General features: G+C 37.3%; 1 protein-coding gene and 1 pseudogene across 2 annotated transcripts; both read right to left on the bottom strand.

Annotated features, from left to right (window-relative positions):
- Positions 1-731: 731 nt before the first annotated feature.
- Positions 732-23,773, bottom strand: LOC309501338 (uncharacterized protein). Its single transcript, XM_082173387.1, is given in 20 exon segments — positions 732-1,409; positions 3,360-3,419; positions 3,564-3,723; positions 3,822-4,055; positions 4,257-4,352; positions 4,555-4,892; positions 4,895-5,209; positions 10,970-11,107; positions 13,673-14,224; positions 16,312-16,371; positions 16,516-16,675; positions 16,788-17,012; positions 17,210-17,305; positions 17,515-18,152; positions 19,531-20,067; positions 21,953-22,012; positions 22,148-22,307; positions 22,388-22,621; positions 22,819-22,914; positions 23,102-23,773. Coding segments are annotated over 20 exon segments (5,319 nt in total). The 5' UTR covers positions 23,714-23,773; the 3' UTR covers positions 732-861.
- Positions 6,098-9,575, bottom strand: LOC309501449 (tripartite motif-containing protein 16-like; annotated as a pseudogene). The gene is made up of 6 exons (XR_014211799.1): positions 8,924-9,575; positions 8,641-8,736; positions 8,210-8,443; positions 7,938-8,097; positions 7,736-7,795; positions 6,098-7,095 (listed from the first exon to the last, which is right to left on the bottom strand). The product of XR_014211799.1 is annotated as a tripartite motif-containing protein 16-like (transcript).
- Positions 23,774-24,691: the final 918 nt, after the last annotated feature.

Here is a 24,691-nt window from a genome sequence, read left to right as displayed (position 1 = left end):
AATATTTAATTCTTAACTTGTACCAGCTATAACCCAGCGCACAGGAGAATAAAATGCTCAATAAATATTTTCTTTTGTCTTGGCGCGCCCTCTGGCGTCATCAGTTGATGCTGCAGAGAAAATATTTGTAAGGTGAGTACTGATTAGAGTTGAGTTTATTATTATACAATAATAAATAAAAAATATTATGTATAGTAGAAAATTATACATGTTTAACAAAAATATATAATTAGCATTTTAAAGAAATAACAATGAAAACTAAATATACCCCCATTTAAAAAGTAGATTGTTACCATTAGGGTAATGCATATACATAGAAAAAAACATTTGTCTATATAAATTCAATAGCTTTTTTTTTTTTTTATCATTTTACATGTTCTTAAAAAACAAGTAGGCAAGACAAAGAGTCTTTGTATAATCTATATTGTTACAATACACAGGTTCGGATTCTCCATAAACACAGGATAGAGGCTCAGTGAGTTAATATAGTGTTGACACCCTTCTTTTTGATCAGGATAATTAAAGGTAATTTGTTAATCAAGGGATTTGCTGGATTAGAGAGAATACGATTGTGAAAACTGCAGATGGATGTATTTTATTTAAATTTCAGTAGTTTGTTGAATGTGATCTGCTAGAACTGCATGTACATACACTCTTTGAAGATACAGAGCTGTCAGCGCTAAATAATGGGGGGGGGGGGGGGTCACATTGAATTCCTTAGTTCTGTGAGGTGAAGAAAACAGATTTTATTTATTTTTAAAAGACAATGTCGTACATAACAAATAAGCATCATTGCAACTTACGAATACAATCACTTAATGCTAATGGTTACAATTGTGTTGTTAATGTTTGATATTGCATCTATATTGTTAGATCACATAATGTCACTTTTGAACAAGGAAACCCCAATTTTGTATTAAAAAGCCAAAACCCAGGATAGAGAGGCTGAGTGAATGTGGTGTGGACTCTGTGAATGAGGGTCATTGTGTCAGAGACGCTGTAGAAGGACAGAGTTCCTGCACTGTGATCCACATACACTCCTATTCTAGAGGAGCTGGAGACTACAGGGAGTTCAGTCTGTTTGTTATTATGCCAGAATGAGCAACTGGAGTCAGAGCAGGACAAACACCAGGACTGATCATTACATCCAAATCTACACTTATTTCCCGCTCCTTTCCTACTGATGCTCTGATATGACACTGATATATCCACCTCACCACTCCTCTCAACCTCCCAGTAACAGCGTCCACACACACTATCTTGACACAACACCTGACAATAATGATCAAATCTGTCTGGATGATCAGGATACCGCTGGACTTTGTGAGTGTTTTTAATCACTCTGTTCCCTTCAGACAATACCAGGTTTTTATTCACTGTGTTTGGATCCAAAGAGAGCTGACGGGAATCTGATGAAGATAAAAAGTCATAAAAATAAAACACCAGACCTTATTACATTTAGGATTTTATATATATGAAAAGAGTCAGTGATGTTACTTTAAGGAAAAAGCTACACAACATCTGCCTCATTGTTATTAACATCATAACATTGGTCATTGTATTGGTGTGTCTGTGTGTGTTTGGAGTTGACCCGAAGAAATTATAGTTGGTTAAAAATGTAGAGTTGGATAGTCAAATCACATTTCTGTTTAGTTTTTACTGTTTTAAAGACAGCAGCTCTATCACAAATTGTACAGTTTACGTTTTAATGTTTCTCTGTCAAAACAAAAACTAGCAGTGAGTGATGAACACATGTGACCTGACCAGGACGTTTAACTAACACAGTAAGATAAAATACGTTTATTCAAGTGTGCTATTAGTGTACTTCTTTTAAATTAAAAATAAGAAAGTATACTTTCAGTCTACTTTTTATATACTTCTCAGAAATATACTTTAAGTAGCCTACTTCTCAGAAATATATTTAAAATTGCACTTAAGTATACCTGACTGACAGAAAGGTCTAAGTATATTTGGCCTACTTGTACCTATCTTTTGATCGAAATATACAAAAATTAAGCATTCTAGTATACTTGGCTTGTAGTTGTGTTTAATCTTTTGATTGAATAGCCTATTAAATACTTTTTTCACATAGTTTTGCATACTGTCTTATAAACTCACATTGTTTGAAAATAATGATTTATATAGTCCACTGTACTTAGGAATTTACTTCAAATCTACATTACTTTTACACATCTTCTGAAAGAGTACTGAATCTCCAGATCTAAACACAGGTGAAGATGAAGCTGAAACAAGTGATAGAAGATAGCTCACGCAAACAACATTAATCAACATTAAACAACATATAAATCAAAACTGCCTAATATTACCGAATGCACTGTTGACACAGGACGAACTAGGACTGTGAAGCTTTGGGGGTGTTGATGGACTCGATCTACTGCATCTATTTTGATCATCGTTCTGAATCCCATCCGGACAAAGTCTTTGACAAAAATGCAATTTTCTCAGCTCTTAGTTTAAAGTGTTAACTTTTTTATTATTATTAAACTTATTAGGCTTTCGATGATGATAATTATGTATATATTTGATGATGATAATTATGTATATGTTGTGTTGATATATTTGAGGATGTGAACTATGTCTTAACTGGGTATTTATGGGAATGTGTTGGATATTGGCATTTAAAATATTATGACTTTAAGAACAACTGATCATGTGACTTAAGGTAATTAAGATACACCTGAGAGCTCAGACCATACCTGAGCGAACCTGAGGACGCTATATGCGAAACGCGTTGTTCGCTCTGAATAAAATAGAGTAAAGTCAATAGTGTGCGGGAGAGTTTTCTCATTATTGTCATTCAAGTTCGTTCCTGCAATCTACCTGCACCTAACCAGGCTATGCATGGACCGTGGGTTGAATTAGTATATTTGTAAGTTCACTTGTAGTACAGATGCAGTACAAATGAGAAACATAGTTGTGAAATAAAGTTAAAGTTTAAAGTTTACTACTGTTACACTTATAGTACACTTAAACGTATACTTTTTATATACTAAAAGTGGGCCAATTTAGTCCCAAGCAGTATTGAAATAGGACACTTACAAGTTTACTACTAGTACATTGACATTAGTATACTTACTACTACATAAAGTATACTTAAAATATACTTGAACATTACTTAAGTTTACTTCATAAAGTGTACTTCTTTTTCGTAAGGGTAATTATAATGTGATTATTCCTGATTGGTATAGTTTATTGTACTTCAAATATTAACAGAGTAAACGTGTCTCATGTAAATCAAGAGCGTTATAAGCAGTTCTACACAGTTTAGCTTGATTGTTGATATATAATAAGAACTAAAGTTTGTCTCTTTATGTACATGTATGATCATAGAGACTTACATTGGAGAAACTCCTCATGGGTCTTCGGTTCAGGGGTGAGAATGATGTTAATGTTTCTCACTGTGGAAACCAAAAGACATTTTATTGTAAATATCGTAAAATAATATAAAATAAGTTTAATTATAAAACATTTTAGAATATTTTAAACGTGCACTGTTTTTTACATGACATCATGTGATGCATGTCAGTAAATGTAAAGCTTACCTCTGCCAGATATCTTCTCTATCTCCTCTCTGCAGAAATGCTCCAGTTTCTCTCTCAGATGAGACACAGATTTACCAACATCATCAAAAGAGAGACGAGGACTGACAGTGATGCTGGACGAGTCTGTAGATCCAGGAGGGACAGAGAGAGACTGGAAACTCTACACAAACACAAAATAAACATTAGCTAATGACTCAGAAACATTAGAAAACACAATCTCTTCCCTTACTAAAGTCCTGTTTGTCAGATCTCTGTTACCTGGAGGAAATGAATGTGATGTTCTGTGTGTGAAAGCTGCATCAGCTCAGTGTCTCTCCTCCTCAGATCCTCAATCTCCTGCTCCAGTCGCTCCAGTTGTTCTTCAGCTCGACTCACTGCAGTCTTCTCCTGGTCTCTGATCAGCTGTGTCACCTCAGAGCGGCTTCTCTCAATGGAGCGGATCAGCTCAGTAAAGATCCTCTCACTGTCCTCCACTGCTGCCTGTGCAGAGCGCTGTTAGGACACACACACAGAGACGCATTAGAACCAGTCCATTCACTCAGCTCTTACTGGTCCCTCACACAGCCTGTTCCCCACAGTGGGCTTCAGTGGGACTGAAAGAGCTCCAGCACTGGCTCCTCACGGACTGACTGGAGGAGAGTCCTAACTGAGTCTGAAACAGCTCTTCCAGCAGTTCTTCTGCTCTAAACTCACCTTGTGAGACTCTACAGCCTCTCTCAGCTCCTCAAACTCCTTCAGTTTCTCCTCGATTCTCTGCTGGAATTTTCTCTGGGTTTCCTCCAACTGTCTCTATAAGATTTAGTATACAGTCAATATACAACTCTTTACATGCGCCTATTTGAGAGAATGTCACAAAGAACTGTTTCAAACATGAGCAAAGATTAGAAATTACATTATCTGTTTAGTTTGTGAACAGTTTAAAAATGATCTTCAAATATATAGATTACATAATTATGAAGAATTATTCAACATAACTACTCATAGTTCATACCTGTTTCTCAGTCCTCTCTGCTGCAGCTGAAACAGTGTCGTGGGTTTTGTGTTCATCCAACATACACAGATAACATATACAGGTCTGATCAGTTCGACAAAAAATCTCCAGTAGTTTCTCATGTTGAGGGCAGATCATCTCCTGAAGTCGTCCAGTGGCGTCCATCACTTTATGTCGCTTTCCTGGGTGAAATTCCTCGTGACGTTCAAAATGATTTTGACAGTAAGAGTTCAGACACACCAGACAGGACTTGATGGCTTTGTTTTTGTCCCCAGTACAGACGTCACACTCCACATCTCCAGATCCAGTGTAACACTGAGCAGGACGAGCTTGTAATTTTTAGAGTCATAGAGTTTTGCTTTCTTGAGTTTCTCCACCACTTCAGCCAGTATGGTGTTTTTACCTAAAACAGGCCTTGTAGTGAAGCTCTGTCTGCACTGAGGGCAGCTGTAGACTCCCTTCTGATCATCCTGATCCCAGCAGCCTGTGATACAGATCATACAGTAACTGTGTCCACAGGGAATGGCCACTGGATCCTTCAGTAGATCCAGACAGATTGAACAACTGAACTGATCCTGAGCCAAAGAAATACTGGATTCTGCCATTTTATTGCACAGATCGAGAGAGATCCACAACGGTTCGACAGCAGCTTGAGCTTAGGTTTCAATTTCTCTGAACTGAAACATTTCCTGGTTTTAATATTGAATGTGCCAGTCATATAATTTACACGACTGCTACCTGTAGATGGCAGTCTAGTACAGAAACTCGCAAGACAGTTTATGAGACTAGAAACATGTAATTTTATGATATATTAAAATCTGTTGTTTATGCTGATTATGACAGTCATTCTGTTCTTTTCCCACAGGTTTATAAATCTGAAGCCGTTTACATTCTTCTTTGTAAATGAGAGACCCTTTGAATTTAAGTTACATTTGCTTTATTTTGTCCAAAGGGATAAGCATTGCATACTGTACATTAAATCAAATCACACATTCCCTGGGAATCTAACCCAGTACCTTGGTGTTGCTAGCACCATTTTCTACTGTTTAAAATACAGGAAAGCTTTTTTGTGCTGGCGACAGTTTATTAAAACACTGTCGCCAAATAAAACCTGACCAGACACGAGTCTTCAGTGCATTGCAACACACACATGCTTCAGAGAACGATTACAGCAGCACCAGTCCTGGATCAGCTCTCAGGGGTGAGGATCAATGTTCAAAGTTTCAAAACTGGACAGGTGATAATTTGTCCAACATTCAGTTTAATTGTGATTCTTCCATGTGTGTATGTTGACAGCTACCAAAATAAGAAACTAACACAACATTTGATTAGTGATCTGAAACTGACTGCAGTTTTGTGAAGTGCTTACAGAATTAAACTGACACCGCAGATCCTTGTCTTCTTCTCATGATAAAAGTAATGTTACAAATCATCTTTAATTTAGGTTTTAATTCCATTTGTGGGCTCCCTCTCTTTAAATAATGGCAATAAGAGATCTTTTATGGAAGGGATTTGGGGAAATTGCAGAAACAGAGAGAATAAGTTAGTTTATTAAATGCATTTATTCAGTAGTTTGTTGAATGTGATCTGCTAGAACTGCATGTACATACACTCTTTGCAGATACAAAGCTGTCAGCGCTAAATAATGAAAAGAAAAATCACTTTGAATTCTTTTGTTCTGTTAGGTGAAGAAAATATAGTTGATTTCTATTTAAAAGACAACGTCAGACAGATGAAATACAGATGAAAAATAGCCTTTTGGCTAATTCTGGCTTTTTTAACCATGTTTGTTCATGTGTTTTATGAAATTGCACTGTCCCCTTTTAAATAAACCAATAAATCAAATCAATAACAAGCATATGCAACTAGTGAATAACATTTATTAATATTGTGGTAATCATATTTGGACTAAACATAAGAAACATTGTCAAAATCAAAACATGACAAAAATATCTTGAGAAAATCTCTCACAATATTATTTGTAGAACATCTGCATCTATATTGATAGATCACAGAGTGTAATTTTTGAGCTCAGTCCTGCACATAATATATTAGTTCTAAACCCAGGATAGAGAGGCTGAGTGAATGTGGTGTGGACTCTGTGAATGAGGGTCATTGTGTCAGAGACGATGTAGTAGGACAGAGTTCCTGCACTGTGATCCACATACACTCCTATTCTAGAGGAGCTGGAGACTACAGGGAGTTTAGTGTGTTTGTTATTATGCCAGAATGAGCAAATGGAGTCAGAGCAGAACAAACTCCAGGACTGATCATTATATCCAAAATCACACTCCTTTCCCAGTCCCTTCCTTCTGATGCTCTTATATGACACTGATATACACACCCCTCCACTCCTCTCAACCTCCCAGTAACAGCGTCCACACACACTCTCTCGACACAACACCAGACAATAACAATCAAATCTGTCTGGATGATCAGGATACGGCTGTTCTGTGTCAGTGTTTTTAATCACTCTGTTCCCTTCAGACAGTGCCAGGTATTTATTCACTGTATTTGGATCCACCGAGAGTTGACGGGAATCTGTTTAAGATAAAACATAATCTTCATTTGTCAAGTAATACATGACTGTCAGTAATAAAAATAATACACCAGAGGTTTGAAATATTTAGTTTTTTAAATGCAAGAAAAGTTGCGGTCATGTTTTATACTTTAGGAAAAAAGATTCACAACATTTGCCTCACTGTTATCAACATCATAACATCATTGTGTTGGTGTATCTGTGTGTTTGGAGTTGACCAGCTGAAATAATAGTTGGTTAAAAATTTTGAACTGAAAAGTCAAATCACATTTTCTGTTTATTTTTAGTCCTGTTCAAATATTTCAATATCTCTTTTAAGCAACTGTACAAACTCAGCAGCATTACAAACTGTACAGCTGAGCTAAATGTCCATTTTAATATTTTTCTGTCAAAACAACCTAACGTAGCAGTTAGTGATGTTCACAAGTGACCAGACCAGAATGTTTAACTTACCCAGTAAGATAAACTAACTATCATGTGATTAGTCCTGATTAGTATAATTTATTGTACTTTGAATATTAAAAGATTAAATGTGTCTTTTGTAAATCAAGAGTGGTGTACAGTTCAGTTTGATTGTTGATATAATAAGAGCTGAAGTCTCTCTTTATGTACATATACTGTACTATGATCATAGAGACTTACATTGGAGAAACTCCTCATGGGTCTTGGGTTCAGGGGTGGGAATGATGTTGATGTTTCTCACTATGGAAACCAAAGGATATTTTGTAGTAAATATTGTATAACAATTTTTTTACATTTAAATACGAAACTTTTTTTAATGATTTAAATATGCATTGTCTTTCTACATGACAACATGATACATGTCAGTAAATGTAAAGCTTACCTCTATCAGATATAATTTGTATCTCTTCGCTGCAGAAATGCTCCAGTTTCTCTCTCAGATGAGACACAGATTTACCAACATCATCAAAAGTGAGACGAGGACTGACAGTGATGCTGGACGAGTCTGTAGATCCAGGAGGGACAGAGAGAGACTGGAAACTCTACACAGACACAAAGACACAATAGAAACAGCAGCTAAAGACTCAGAAACATTAGAAAACACAATCTCTTCCCTTCCTAAAGACACTGTCCTGTTTGTCAGATCTCTGTTACCTGGAGGAAATGAATGTGATGTTCTGTGTGTGAAAGCTGCTCCAGCTCAGTGTCTCTCCTCTTCAGATCCTCAATCTCCTGCTCCAGTCGCTCCAGTCGTTCTTCAGCTCGACTCACTGCAGTCTTCTCCTGGTCTCTGATCAGCTGTGTCACCTCAGAGCGGCTTCTCTCAATGGAGCGGATCAGCTCAGTAAAGATCCTCTCACTGTCCTCCACTGCTGCCTGTGCAGAGCGCTGTTAGGACACACAGAGACGCATTAGAACCAGTCCATTCACTCAGCTCTTACTGGTCCCTCACACAGCCTGTTCCCCACAGTGGGCTTCAGTGGGACTGAAAGAGCTCCAGCACTGGCTCCTCACGGACTGACTGGAGGAGAGTCCTAACTGAGTCTGAAACAGCTCTTCCAGCAGTTCTTCTGCTCTAAACTCACCTTGTGAGACTCTACAGCCTCTCTCAGCTCCTCAAACTCCTTCTGTCTCTCCTCGATTCTCTGCTGGAATTTTCTCTGCATCTTACCAAATTGTCTCTGTAGGAATAACAAATAAGAAATGAATCTGATCAATAATACTGCATAAAAAGTAATTGCCTCAAGTAAAAATTAAGATCCTTGGGAGATCCCAGGAAGTAACTTCTTGGAAAATGATCTTGGATTATGTAGATGGGATTATGGGATTAAAGATTTTTATTAGGAGGCATAACTACTGAGTTCATACCTGTTTCTCAGTCCTCTCTGCTGCAGCTGATACAGTGTCATGGTTTTTGTGTTCATCCATTGTACACAAATAACATATACAGTGTTGATCAGTACGACAGTAAATCTCCAGTAGTTTCTCATGTTGAGGGCAGATCATCTCCTGAAGTCGTCCAGTGGCGTCCATTAGATTGTGTCTCTTACTTTTGAACAAACTCTCATGTTGTTCCAGATGATTTTGACAGTAAGAGTTCAGACACACCAGACAGGACTTGATGGCTTTGTTTTTGTCTCCAGTACAGACGTTCAGTGTAACACTGAGCAGGACGAGCTTGTAGTTTTGTCTTCTTGAGTTTCTCCACCACTTCAGCCAGTATGGTGTTTTTAGCTAAAACAGGTCTTGTAGTGAAGCTCTGTCTGCACTGAGGGCAGCTGTAGACTCCCTTCTGATCATCCTGATCCCAGCAGCCTGTGATACAGATCATACAGTAACTGTGTCCACAGGGAATGGTCACTGGATCCTTCAGTAGATCCAGACAGATTGAACAACTGAACTGATCCTGAGCCAGAGAAACACTGGATTCTGCCATTTTATTGCACAGATCGAGAGACATCCACAACGGTTCGACAGCAGTTTGAGCTTAGGTTTCAATTTCTCTGAACTGAAACATTTCCTGGTTTTAAAACGTGTGCAAATATGCCAGTCATATAATTTACACGACTGCTACCTGTAGATGGCAGTCTGGTACAGAAACTCGCAAGACAGTTTATGAGACTAGAAACATGTACTTTTATGATATATTAAAATCTGTTGTTTATGCTGATTGTGACCGTCATTCTGTTCATTCCCACAGGTTTATAAATCTGAAGCCGTTTACATTCTTCTTTGTAAATGAGAGACCCTTTGAATTTAAGTTACATTTGCATTATTTTGTCCAAAGGGATAGGCCTAAGCATTGCATTCAAGGTATACTGTACATTAAATCAAATCATGCATTCCCTGGGAATCTAACCCAGTGCATTGGTGTTGCTAGCACCATTCTCTACTCTTTGAGCTACAGGAAAGCTTTTGCTCACTGTTTTTGGTATAAAAATATTTGTTGAGGGTTTAATGATCTGTAGGGTTTAGGGGTTTGTAGGGTGTAGGGCAAAATGAAGTGAAGAGAATTTCTCGTAATTTTTGTGCTGGCTTCAGTTTATAAAAACACTGTCAGCAAATAAAACCTGACCAGACACGAGTCTTCAGTGCATTGCAATACGCATGCTTCAGAGAACGATTACAACAGCACCAGTCCTGGATCAGCTCTCAGGGGTGAGGATCAATTTTTAGAGAGTCAAAACTGGACAGGTGATAATTTGTCCAACATTCAGTTTAATTGTGATTCTTCCATGTGTGTCGACAGCTACCAAAATAAGAAACTAACACAACATTTGATTAGTGATCTGAAACTGACTGCAGTTTTGTGAAGTGCTTACAGAATTAAACTGACACCGCAGATCCTTGTCTTCTTCTTCATAATTAAAGTAATGTTACAAATCATCTTTAATTTAGGTTTTAATTCCATTAAGTGAATGTGTTGTGGGCTCCCTCTCTTTAAATAATGGCAATAAGAGATCTTTTATGGAAGGGATTTGGGGAAATTGCAGGAACAGAGAATAAGTTAGTTTAATAAATGCATTTATTCAGTAGTTTGTTGAATGTGATCTGCTAGAACTGCATGTACATACACTCTTTGAAGATACAAAGCTATCAGCGCTAAATAATGAAAAGAAAAATCACTTTGAATTCTTTTGTTCTGTTAGGTGAAGAAAATATAGTTGATTTCTATTTAAAAGACAATGTCAGACATAAATAACAAGCATAACTGCAACTTGTGAATAAAAATGATTAATATTGTGCTGATAATATTTGGAGTAAACATAAGAAACATTGTCAAAATCAAGACATGACAATGATATCTTGAGAATATCTCTCACAATATTATTTGTGGAATCTCTGCATATAATCTCTATATTGACAGATCACAGAGTTTCATTTTTGAGCCCTGTCCTGTCCATGATATAGTACCTCTAAACCCAGGATAGAGAGGCTGAGTGAATGTGGTGTGGACTCTGTGAATGAGGGTCATTGTGTCAGAGACGCTGTAGAAGGACAGAGTTCCTGCACTGTGATCCACATACACTCCTATTCTAGAGGAGCTGGAGACTACAGGGAGTTTAGTCTGTTTGTTATTATGCCAGAATGAGCTACTGGATTCAGAGCAAGACAAATTCCAGGACTGATCATTATATCCAAACGCACATTCATCTCCCCGTCCCTTCCTACTGATGCTGGTGTGTCTGCGTGTGTTTGGAGTTGACCATCAGAAATTATAGTTAAAAATTTAGAATTGAAAAGTTAAATCTATTTATTTTCTATATATTTTTTGTCCTGTTTAAAAGTTTTTAAATCTCTTTTCAGCAGCTGTACAAACTCAGCAAACCTCACAAACTGTACAGTTGAGCTGAAGGTCCATTGTAATGTTTATCTACCAAAACAGAACCTAGCAGTGAGTGATGAACACAAGTGACCAGACCAGGGGACTCATTTATAAAACGGGTACGTTTTCAAGTAAAGTATTTGGACGTTGACTAGTGGATCTTTATGTTTCACAGGTTGACACTTAAAGGGTTAGTTCACTCAAAAGTGAAAATTCTGTCATTAATTACTCACCCTCATGTTGTTCCAAACCCGTAAGAACTTCGTTCATCTTCGGAACACAAATTAAGATATTTTTGATGAAATCTGAGAGCTTTCTGACCCCCCCATAAACTGGAAATTTACCACTTTCAAGGCCCAGAAAGGTAGTAAAGACATCATTAAAATAGTCCATGTGACTACAGTGGTTCAACCTTAAAGCTGCCGTCGGCAAGTCTGGCAGATTGGGTCGATTAGCCAAAATTTTGAATGTTTACAACTCTCATGCCCCTCCCCACTACCAGCGAGCACCCTCCCATCGAGGTCGTGCTCGTCAGTGCGTCACTGTGCGTGTGTACCTGATTTTCTGTGAACGCGTCCGTCTCTTCAGCATCTATCAACACCATGGACTCGGAGGTAGGCTGCCCTGGCTAATCTAGCCATAGATAGCAATAACCGAGGAATTGGAAGCTTGTTAGTAGATTTTCTCTCCGCCATCACGCTTCATGCAATCTCCAGGCGAACTTCAGGCGTGGCGTGTGCATGTGATATTAACGTGCGCGAGTGAGGGGGATCTGTGGCGTGTGCACGACCTGTGATTGACAGTCAGATCTCACACCCCCCTGCGCTGATTGGACCTGATGAAGCGGGAGCGCTGGATTTTTGCAAAACAAATAACACGCTCCAGGTGGAGTTAGAAGCTCGGGTTTTTTTCTAAAACCACCTTATTTATGTTGTTCTGTCGGATTATAGTGTCGATTACACTGAATATGATCAAAAAAATGTTGCCGACGGCAGCTTTAATTATATGAAGCGACGAGAATACTTTTTGCGACTTTATTCAACATTTTCTTCTCTTCCGAGTCTCTGGCGCTGCTCACGTGAGCACCACGATGCATGTGTGTTTTGTTGATGCAGGAGCCGGTCAAATCTGAGCTGGCGTTCTGACCCAGAACCCGGAAGAGCTGCATTGTTTACAACATGAACAGCATCAGAGACTGCAAGTCATTATTATCTTTTTTTTTTTTGCACATAAAAAGTATTTTTGTTGCTTCATAAAATTAAGTTTGAACCACTGTAGTCACATGGACTATTTTAACTATTTCTTTACTACCTTTCTGGGCCTTGAAAGTGGTAATAAAGTTGCAGTCTATGAGGGGGAATCACGACTTGCTTTATGGCACGACGTCACATACATCAACAATATGAAGCAGCCTCTATGGAAGACACTAGCACGCATTTCAGACGTGTTTCATGGCATGACTTGTACCAGCTATAACCCAGCGCACAGGAGAATAAAATGCTCAATAAATCTTTTTTTTTGTCTTGGTGCGCCCTCTGGCGTCATCAGTTGATGCTGCAGAGAAAATATTGGTAAGTTGAGTACTATTTTCTTTAAAATATATATATATATATATATTTATACTTTATTGCAAATAGAAATAAAAAAGGAATAAAGAAATAAAAATGTAGAAATAATTGTAAAAAAAAATGTAGAAAGTAGAAGTAGAAAATAATGAATGTTTAGCAAAAATATACAACAATTTGCATTTTTTAAAAATAACAATGAAAACTAAATATACACCCATTTAAAATAAATTATTGTTACCATTAAGGTAATGCATAGAAAAATGTCTATCACATTTTTATCATTTCACATCTTCTTAAAAAACATTTAGGTAATCTATATTGTTACAATACTCAGGTTCAGATTCTCCATAAACACAGGATAGAGGCTCAGTGAGTTAATATAGTGTTGACACCTTTATTTTTGATCAGGATACTTAAAGGTCATTTGTTTATGCAAGGGTTTTGCTGGAACAGAGAGAATAAGCTCATGAAAACTGCAGATGGATGTACATACACTCTTTGAAGATACAGAGCTGTTCTGTGTGATGAAGAAAACAGATTTGATTTATTTTTAAAAGACAATGTCAGTCATAACAAATAAGCATCATTGCAATTCACGAATAAAATCACTTAATGCTAAAGATTACAAATGTGTTGTTAATGTTTTGAGTAAACATCACAAAAAAATTTCAATAACATGACAATTATATTTTGAGAATATTTTTCACAGTGTCTGTACCATCTATATTGTTAGATCACAGAATGTCACTTTTGAACAAATAAAAACATATTTTTTTGCAGATCCAATAACCCGAAACCCAGGATAGAGAGGCTGAGTGAATGTGGCGTGGACTCTGTGAATGAGGGTCATTGTGTCAGAGACGCTGTAGAAGGACAGAGTTCCTGCACCGTGATCCACATACACTCCTATTCTAGAGGAGCTGGAGACTACAGGGAGTTTAGTCTGTTTGTTATTATGCCAGAATGAGCAACCGGAGTCAGAGCAGGACAAACTCCAGGACTGATCATTACATCCAAACTCACACTCATTTCCCTCTCCCTTCCTATTGATGCTCTGGTATGACACTGATATATCCACCTCACCACTCCTCTCAACCTCCCAGTAACAGCGTCCACACACACTCTCTTTACTCAACACCTGCTTCAGAGTATCAAATCTGTCTGGATGATCAGGATACCGCTGGACTGTGTAAGTGTCTTTAACCACTCGGTTCCCTTCAGACAATACCAGGTATTTATTCACTGTGTTTGGATCCAAAGAGAGCTGACGGGAATCTGTTTAAGATAAAAAGTCATACAAATAAAACACCAGACCTTTATTACATTTAGGATTTTATATATATGAAAAAAGTCAGTGATGTTACTTTAGTGAAAAAGCTAAAAAACATCTGCCTCATTGTTATCAACATCATAACATCATTGTGTTGGTGTGTCCGTATGTGTTTGGAGTTGACCAGAAAAAATTATAGTTGGTTTAAAAATGTAGAATTGAAAAGTCAATTCAAATTTCTGTTTAGTTTTTAGTCCTGTTCAAATGTTTTAAAGACAGCAGCTCTATCAAAAACTGTACAGTTTACAGCTAAAGGTCCATTTTAATGTTTCTCTGTCAAAACAAAAACTAGCAGTGAGTGATGAACACATGTGACCAGACCAGGACCTTTAACTAACCCAGTAAGATTAGTTTACCTTTGCGAAAAAGAAGTTTATTTAAGTGTGCTATTAGTATACTTTTTTAAACTTTCAGTCTACCTTTTATATACTTCTCAGAAATATACTTTATGTACTTCTTAGAAATATCTTTAAAATTGCACAAGTATACTCTACTTATACTGACAGAAAGATCTAAGTACATTTGGCCTACTTGTACCTATCTTTTGATCGAGATATACTTAAAAGTACAGTTTATACAGTGCTATGCATAAGTTTAGACACCCATATAAAGTTGACTAAAAAGAGGAATAAAAAAATCATCTTTTGGAAATTGAACTTAATGCCTTAATTAAAAAAAATAGGAAAAATCTAACCTTTAAGGACACCAATTTTCTTTGTGAATGAAGTAAAATAATTAAAAATTAAAAATAAAATAGCCCCACATCATCACATAGCCTTCACCATACCTAGAGATTGGCATGGTTTTATTTCAGTTAGCCTAATAGCTGGTTTGATTTGCATTGAGAGATGATCTTATGGAAAGTACTCCATGCCAATCTCTAGGTATGGTGAAGGCTATGTGATGATGTGGTGCTATTTTAATTCCAAAGGCCAAGGGAATTTTATCAGGATGCATAGTATCCTGGATCCATGAAGTAACTGGCCTTTAAAAATAAAAATCTGCCTGCCTCTATGGGAATTTAACATAGGGGTGTCCAGACTTATGCACCCTGTATTTTAAGGAAGAACATTTATTTATTTACGACACATTATTCATTCACAAAGAAAATTGGTGTCCTTAAAGGTTGGATTTTTCCTTTTTTTTTTTTATTAAGGCATTAAGTTCAATTTCCAAAAGATGATTTTTTAGTCCTCTTTTTAGTCAACTTTAGCATGGGTGTCTAAACATATGCATAGCACTGTATATAGTTTTATATACTGTCTTATAAACTTACATTGTTTGAAAATATTGATTTATTAAAAAAAAAACAGATATGTTCCTTATTCGGAGTATCTGATTTTTTGTGTAGGCTAGTACACTGGTAGAGTACTTAGGAATTTACTTTAAATCTATTTAACTTTTCCCTAATGTTCTGCCTAACATTACTGAATGAAATGACGACCCAGCTATATGACTGTGAAGCTTTGGGGGTGTTGATGGACTCGATCCACTGCATCTATTTTGATCATCGTTCTGAATCCCATCCGGACGAAGTCTTTGACAAAAATGTTCTCCGCTTTTTTGTTTGTTTTGATTTTCTTTAATAAACTTACCCACATTCAAGTGTTGATAAAAAAAGTATGCATGAAGATATAATATAATGTTTTTAAACTTAGTTAAAGTGCAGTTAAAGGTATATTTCAAGTATAAAAAATCAATACCTAAATAAGAACATAGTAGTATACTTAAAGTGCAAAAATAATATATAAATAGTAAATTATAAGTATGATGTTATGTTCACTTAAAGAAACTTACAAGTATACTTGCAGTATAAAACTACTAAACTAGTTGTTTACTGAGAGTACACTTCAATGTGTACTTTCATAAACTAAAAAAATTATAAAACGTTACAACTAGTATAAAAAGTATACTTACAAGTTCATAAATCAAGAGCGTTATATGCAGTTCTGCACAGTTCAGTCTGATTGCTGATATATAATAAGAACTAAAGTTTGTCTCTTTATGTACATGTATGATCATAGAGACTTACATTGGAGAAACTCCTCATGGGTCTTCGGTTCAGGGGTGGGAATGATGTTAATGTTTCTCACTGTGGAAACCAACAGACATTTTATTGTAAATATTGTAAAATAATATAAAATAAGTTTAATTATAAAACATTTTAGAATATTTTAAACATGCATTGTTTTTTACATGACATAATGTGATACATGTCAGTAAATGTAAAGCTTACCTCTGCCAGATATCTTCTCTATTTCCTCTCTGCAGAAATGCTCCAGTGTCTCTCTCAGATGAGACACAGATTTACCAACATCATCAAAAGAGAGACGAGAACTGACAGTGATGCTGGACGAGTCTGTAGATCCAGGAGGGACAGAGAGAGACTGGAAACTCTACACAAACACAAAGACACAATAGAAGCACCAGCTAAAGACTCAGAAACATTAGAAAACACAATCTCTTCCCTTCCTAAAGACACTGTCCTGTTTGTCAGATCTCTGTTACCTGGAGGAATTGAATGTGATGTTCTGTGTGTGAAAGCTGCTCCAGCTCAGTGTCTCTCCTCCTCAGATCCTCAATCTCCTGCTCCAGTCGTTCTTCAGCTCGACTCACTGCAGTCTTTTCCTGGTCTCTGATCAGCTGTGTCACCTCAGAGCGGCTTCTCTCAATGGAGCGGATCAGCTCAGTAAAGATCCTCTCACTGTCCTCCACTGCTGCCTGTGCAGAGCGCTGTTAGGACACACAGAGACGCATTAGAACCAGTCCATTCACTCAGCTCTTACTGGTCCCTCACACAGCCTGTTCCCCACAGTGGGCTTCAGTGGGACTGAAAGAGCTCCAGCACTGGCTCCTCACGGACTGACTGGAGGAGAGTCCTAACTGAGTCTGAAACAGCTCTTCCAGCAGTTCTTCTGCTCTAAACTCACCTTGTGAGACTCTACAGCCTCTCTCAGCTCCTCAAGCTCCTTCTGTCTCTTCTGGACTCTCTGCTGGAATTTTCTCTGGGTTTCCTCCAACTGTCTCTATAAGATTTAGTATACAGTCAATATACAACTCCTTACATGCGCCTCTTTGAGAGAATGTCACAAAGAACTGTTTCAAACATGAGCAAAGAGTAGAAATTCCGTTATCTGTTTTGTTTAAGAACTGTTTAAAAATGATCTTCAAATATATAGATTACATAATTATGAAGAAACATTTATTATTCAACATAACTACTCATAGTTCATACCTGTTTCTCAGTCCTCTCTGCTGCAGCTGAAACAGTGTCGTGGGTTTTGTGTTCATCCAACATACACAGATAACATATACAGGTCTGATCAGTTCGACAAAAAATCTCCTGTAGTTTCTCATGTTGAGGGCAGATCATCTCCTGAAGTCGTACAGTGGCGTCCATCACTTTATGTCGCTTTCCTGGGTGAAATTCCTCGTGACGTTCAAAATGATTTTGACAGTAAGAGTTCAGACACACCAGACAGGACTTGATGGCTTTGTTTTTGTCTCCAGTACAGACGTCACACTCCACATCTCCAGATCCAGTGTAACACTGAGCAGGACGAGCTTGTAGTTTTGCTTTCTTGAGTTTCTCCACCACTTCAGCCAGCATGGTGTTTTTACCTAAAACAGGTCTTGTAGTGAAGCTCTGTCTGCACTGAGGGCAGCTGTAGACTCCCTTCTGATCATCCTGATCCCAGCAGCCTGTGATACAGATCATACAGTAACTGTGTCCACAGGGAATGGCCACTGGATCCTTCAGTAGATCCAGACAGATTGAACAACTGAACTGATCCTGAGCCAAAGAAATACTGGATTCTGCCATTTTATTGCACAGATCGAGAGACATCCACAATGGTTCGACAGCAGTTTGAGCTTAGGTTTCAATTTCTCTGAACTGAAACATTTCCTGGTTTTAAAACGTGTGCAAATGTGCCAGTCATATAATTTACACGACTGCTACCTGTAGATGGCAGTCTGGTACAGAAACTCGCAAGACAGTTTATGAGACTAGAAACATGTAATTTTATGATATATTAAAATCTGTTGTTTATGCTGATTATGACAGTCATTCTGTTCTTTTCCCACAGGTTTATCAATCTGAAGCCGTTTACATTCTTCTTTGTAAATGAGAGACCCTTTGAATTTAAGTTACATTTGCATTATTTTGTCCAAAGGGATAAGCATTGCATTCAAGGTATACTGTACATTAAATCAAATCATGCATTCCCTGGGAATCTAACCCAGTGCATTGGTGTTGCTAGCACCATTTTCTACTGTTTGAGCTACAGGAAAGCTTTTGCTCACTGTTTTTGGTATAAAAATATTTGCTGAGGGTTTAATGGTCTGTAAGGTTTAGGGGTTTGTAGGGTGTAGGGCAAAATGAAGTGAAGGGAAATTCTCGTAATTTTTGTGCTGGTGGCAGTTTATAAAAACACTGTCAGCAAATAAAACCTGACCAGACACGAGTCTTCAGTGCATTGCAATACACACACGCTTCAGAGAACGATTACAGCAGCAACAGTCCTGGATCAGCTCTCAGGGGTGGGGATCAATGTTCAAAGAGTCAAAACTCGACAGGTGATCATTTCTCCAACATTCAGTTTAATTGTGATTCTTCCATGTGTGTCGACAGCTACCAAAATAAGAGACTAACACAACATTTGATTAGTGATCTGAAACTGACTGAAGTTTTGTGAAGTGCTTACAGAATTAAACTGACAGCGCAGATCCTTGTCTTCTTCTTCTCATGATAAAAGTAATGTTACAAATCATCTTTAATTTAGGTTTTAATTCCATTAAGTGAATGTGTTGTGGGCTCCCTCTCTTTAAATAATGTCAATAAGAGATCTTTTATGAAAGGGATTTGGGGAAATTACAGAAACAGAGCGAATAAGTTAGTTTATTAAATGCATTTATTCAGTAGTTTGTTGAATGTGATCTGCTAGAACTGCATGTACATACACTCTTTGAAGATACAAAGCTGTAAGTGCTAAATAATGAAAAGAAAAATCACTTTGAATTCTTTTGTTCTGTTAGGTGAAGAAAATATAGTTGATTTCTATTTAAAAGACAACGTCAGACATAAATAACAAGCATAACTGCAACTTGTGAATAAAAATGATTAATATTGTGCTTATAATATATGGAGTAAACATAAGAAACATTGTCAAAATCAAGACATGACAATGATATCTTGAGAATATCTCTCACAATATTATTTGTGGAATCTCTGCATATAATCTCTATATTGATAGATCACAGAGTTTCATTTTTGAGCCCTGTCCTGTCCATGATATAGTACCTCTAAACCCAGGATAGAGAGGCTGAGTGAATGTGGTGTGGACTCTGTGAATGAGGGTCATTGTGTCAGAGACGCTGTAGAAGGACAGAGTTCCTGCACTGTGATCCACATACACTCCTATTCTAGAGGAGCTGGAGACTACAGGGAGTTTAGTCTGTTTGTTATTATGCCAGAATGAGCAACTGGATTCAGAGCAGAACAAACTCCAGGACTGATCATTACGTCCAAACTCACACTCATATCCCTCTCCCTTTCTGCTGATGCTCTTATATGACACTGATATATCCACTTTACCACTCCACTCAACCTCCCAGTAACAGCGTCCACACACACTCTCTCGACACAACACCTGCTCCCAATAATCAAATCTGTCTGGATGATCAGGATACCGCTGGACTTTGTAAGTGTCTTTAACGACTCTGTTCCCTTTAGACAGCACCAGGTATTTATTCACTGTGTTTGAATCCAAAGAGAGCTGACGGGAATCTGATGAAGATAAAACATAATCTGCATTTATCAAGTAATACATGACTTTCAGTCATAAAAATAAAACACCAGAGGTTTATTATATTAAGGTTTTTAAATGGAAAGTTACAGTCATGTTTTATATTTTAGGGAAAAAATTAACATAATTGTATTGGTGTGTCTGCATGTGTTTGGAGTTGACCAGCAGAAATAATAGTTGTAAAGATTTAGAATTGAAAAGTCAAATCTCATTATAATTTTTTTTACTCCTGTTCAAATGTTTTAAAATCTCTTTTCAGCAACTGTACAAACTCAGCAGCATTACAAACTGTACATTTGAGCTGAAGGTGCATTTTAATGTTTCTCTGTCAAAACAACATAACGTAGCAGTTAGTGATGAACACAAGTGACTAGATCAGGGCCGTGTTTCCCAAAAGCATCATAAGCTGATCGTAGAACAAATGCCACCGATGGCCTGAACGATTAACTTAAGATTACAATGCTTTTGGGAAACGCACCCCAGGACTTTTAACTTACCCAGCAATATGAACTACTATCATGTGATTATTCCTGAATGGTATAGTTTATTGTACTTTGAATATTAACAGAGTAAATGTGTCTTATGTAAATGAAGAGTGGTGTATACAGTTCAGTTTAATAAATGCTAAAGTCTTTCTTTTTATGTGCCTTTCAAAAGTTTGGGATCGTTAAGATTTTTAATGTTTTTAAAACAATTATCTTCTGCTCACCAAGGCTGCAATTATTTAATAAAAAATAAAAAACAATAATATTGTGAAATATTATTACAATTTAAAATAACTTTTTTATTTGAATATATTTTAAAATGTAATTTATTCTTGTGATGAAAAGCTGTATTTTCAACATCATTACTGTAACGATGAGGTAGGCACAGACGAGGTGGAGAGAAAATCCACATGCAAGCACAACTTTAATAAAACAAACAGGTAATCCAGGGCAAACAACGGAACTCGGGACAGGAACAAGCTACAACGACCGACAAACAACAACTGAAGCCCAGAGGTTTAAATACACAGGCAACCAAGCTAAGCAAGATAACAAGGGTGCGAGGTTAATCAGAAACACCTGGGGAGACTAATAAACAAGAAAAACAACAAAGGACTACAAAACATGGCACAGAAAAGGAAATAACAAAAGTCCACACAAGACAAGGGGAACACAAGACAGGAACCATGACAATTACATGATCCTTCAGAAATCTTTCTAATATGCTGATTTGCTGCCCAAGAAACATTTCTGATTATTATGTTGAAAACAGTTGTGTACATTTTTTTTCCAGAATTCTTTGATAAATAGAATGTTCAAAAGGACAGCATTCATTTGAAATAGAATCTTTTGTAATGTCTTTACTGTCCCTTTTGATCAACTTAATGGATTATTGCTGAATAACAGTATTCATTTCTTTAAAAAAAAATGTTTTACTGACCCCAAACTTTTGAATGGTAGTGTATAATGTTACAAAAGCTTTCTATTTCAGATAAATGCTGTTCTTTTGAACTTTCTATTCATCAAATAATCCTGAAAAAAAAATGATACAAAACCATTTTTAACATTGATAATAATAATAAATGTTTCTTGAACAGCAAATCAGCATTTTAGACTGATTTCTGAAGGATCATGTGACACTGAAGACTGAAGTATTTACATCACAGGAATAAATTACATTTTACAATATATTCAGACAGAAAACAGTTATTTTAAATTGTAATAATATTTCACAATATAACTGTTTTTTGTTGTTGTTGGTATTTTTTATTAAATAAATGCAGCCTTGGTGAGCAGAAGATAACTGTTTTAAAAACAATAAAAATCCTACTGATCCCAAACATTTGAACGGCAGTGTACATGTATGATCATAGAGACTTACATTGGAGAAACTCCTCATGGGTCTTCGGTTCAGGGGTGGGAATGATGTTAATGTTTCTCACTGTGGAAACCAACAGACATTTTGTAGTAAATATTGTAAAATACTATTAAATTTAAATATTAAACATTTTTGAATGATTTAAATGGTCTTTCTACATGACATCATGTGATACATGTCAGTAAATATAAAGCTTACCTCTGCCAGATATCTTTTCTGTTTCCTCTCTGCAGAAATGCTCCAGTTTCTCTCTCAGATGAGACACAGATTTACCAACATCATCAAAAGAGAGATGAGGACTTACAGTGATGCTGGACGAGTCTGTAGATCCAGGAGGGAAAGAGAGAGATTGGAAACTCTACAAAGACACAATAAAAACACCAGCTAAAGACAGAAAGATCAATTTCAAAATCAATTTGTTTGTCAGATCTTTATTACCTGGAGGAATTGAATGTGATCATCTGTGTGTGAAAGCTGCTCCAGCTCAGTGTCTCTCCTCCTCAGATCCTCAATCTCCTGCTCCAGTCGCTCCAGTTGTTCTTCAGCTCGACTCACTGCAGTCTTCTCCTGGTCTCTGATCAGCTGTGTCACCTCAGAGCGGCTTCTCTCGATGGAGCGGATCAGCTCAGTAAAGATCCTCTCACTGTCCTCCACTGCTGCCTGTGCAGAGCGCTGTTAGGACACACAGAGACGCATTAGAACAAGTCCATTCACTCAGCTCTTACTGGTCCCTCACACAGCCTGTTCCCCACAGTGGGCTTCAGTGGGACTGAAAGAGCTCCAGCACTGGCTCCTCACGAACTGACAGGAGGAGAGTCCTAACTGAGTCTGAAACAGCTCTTCCAGCAGTTCTTCTGCTCTAAACTCACCTTGTGAGACTCTACAGCCTCTCTCAGCTCCTCAAGCTCCTTCAGTTTCTCCTCGATTCTCTGCTGGTATTTTCTTTGCATCTTACCAAATTGTCTCTGTAGGAATAACAAATAAAAAATGAATCTGATCAATAATACTGCTTAAAAAGTAATTGCCTCAAGTAAAAATTAAGAACCTTGTGAGATGCCAGGAAGTAACTTCTTGGAAAATGATCTTGGATTATATAGATGGGATTATGGGATTAAAGATTTTTATTAGGAGGCACAACTACTGAGTTCATACCTGTTTCTCAGTCCTCTCTGCTGCAGCTGATACAGTCTCATGGTTTTTGTGTTCATCCACCATACACAAGTAACATATACAGTGTTGATCAGTACGACAGTAAATCTCCAGTAGTTTCTCATGTTGAGGGCAGATCATCTCCTGAAGTCGTTCAGTGGCGTCCATTAGATTGTGTCTCTTACTTTTGAAGAAACTCTCATGTTGTTCCAGATGATTTTGACAGTAAGAGTTCAGACACACCAGACAGGACTTGATGGCTTTGTTTTTGTCCCCAGTACAGACGTCACACTCCACATCTCCAGGTTCAGCATAACATTGAGCAGGACGAGCTTGTAGTTTTGCCTTCTTGAGTTTCTTCACCACTTCAGCCAGCATGGTGTTTTTACCTAAAACAGGTCTTGTAGTGAAGCTCTGTCTGCACTGAGGGCAGCTGTAGACTCCCTTCTGATCATCCTGATCCCAGCAGCCTGTGATACAGATCATACAGTAACTGTGTCCACAGGGAATGGCCACTGGATCCTTCAGTAGATCCAGACAGATTGAACAACTGAACTGATCCTGAGCCAAAGAAACACTGGATTCTGCCATTTTATTGCACAGATCGAGAGACATCTACAACGGTTCGACAGCAGTTTGAGCTTAGGTTTCAATTTCTATGAACTGAAACATTTCCTGGTTCTAAAACGTGTGCAAATGTGCCAGTCATATAATTTACACGACTGCTACCTGTAGATGGCAGTCTGGTACAGAAACTCGCAAGACAGTTTATGAGACTAGAAACATGTAATTTTATGATATATTAAAATCTGTTGTTTATGCTGATTATGACAGTCATTCTGTTCTTTTCCCACAGGTTTATAAATCTGAAGCCGTTTACATTCTTCTTTGTAAATGAGAGACCCTTTGAATTTAAGTTACATATGCATTATTTTGTCCAAAGGGATAAGCATTGCATTCAAGGTATACTGTACATTAAATCAAATCATGCATTCCCTGGGAATCTGACCCAGTGCATTGGTGTTGCTAGCACCATTCTCTACTCTTTGAGCTACAGGAAAGCTTTTGCTCACTGTTTTTGGTATACAAATATTTGTTGAGGGTTTAATGATCTGTAGGGTTTAGGGGTTTGTAGGGTATAGGGCAAAATGAAGTGAAGGAATTATTCTCGTAATTTTTGTGCTGGTGGCAGTTTATAAAAACACTGTCAGCAAATAAAACCTGACCAGACACGAGTCTTCAGTGCGTTGCAATACACACATGCTTCAGAGAACGATTACAACAGCACCAGTCCTGGATCAGCTCTCAGGGGTGAGGATCAATGTTCAAAGAGTCAAAACTCGACAGGTGATCATTTGTCCAATATTCAGTTTAATTGTGATTCTTCCATGTGTGTCGACAGCTACCAAAATAAGAGACTAACACAGCATTTGATTAGTGATCTGAAACTGACTGAAGTTTTGTGAAGTGCTTACAGAATTAAACTGACAGCGCAGATCCTTGTCTTCTTCTTCTCATGATAAAAGTAATGTTACAAATCATCTTTAATTTAGGTTTTAATTCCATTAAGTGAATGTGTTGTGGGCTCCCTCT

This window comes from Leuciscus leuciscus, assembly GCF_965113295.1.
Source record: "Leuciscus leuciscus genome assembly, chromosome: 6".
Classification (NCBI taxonomy): domain Eukaryota; kingdom Metazoa; phylum Chordata; class Actinopteri; order Cypriniformes; family Leuciscidae; genus Leuciscus; species Leuciscus leuciscus.
The sequence above is the reverse complement of the archived record's forward strand: the minus strand, read 5'-3'. Positions and strand labels throughout refer to the sequence as shown.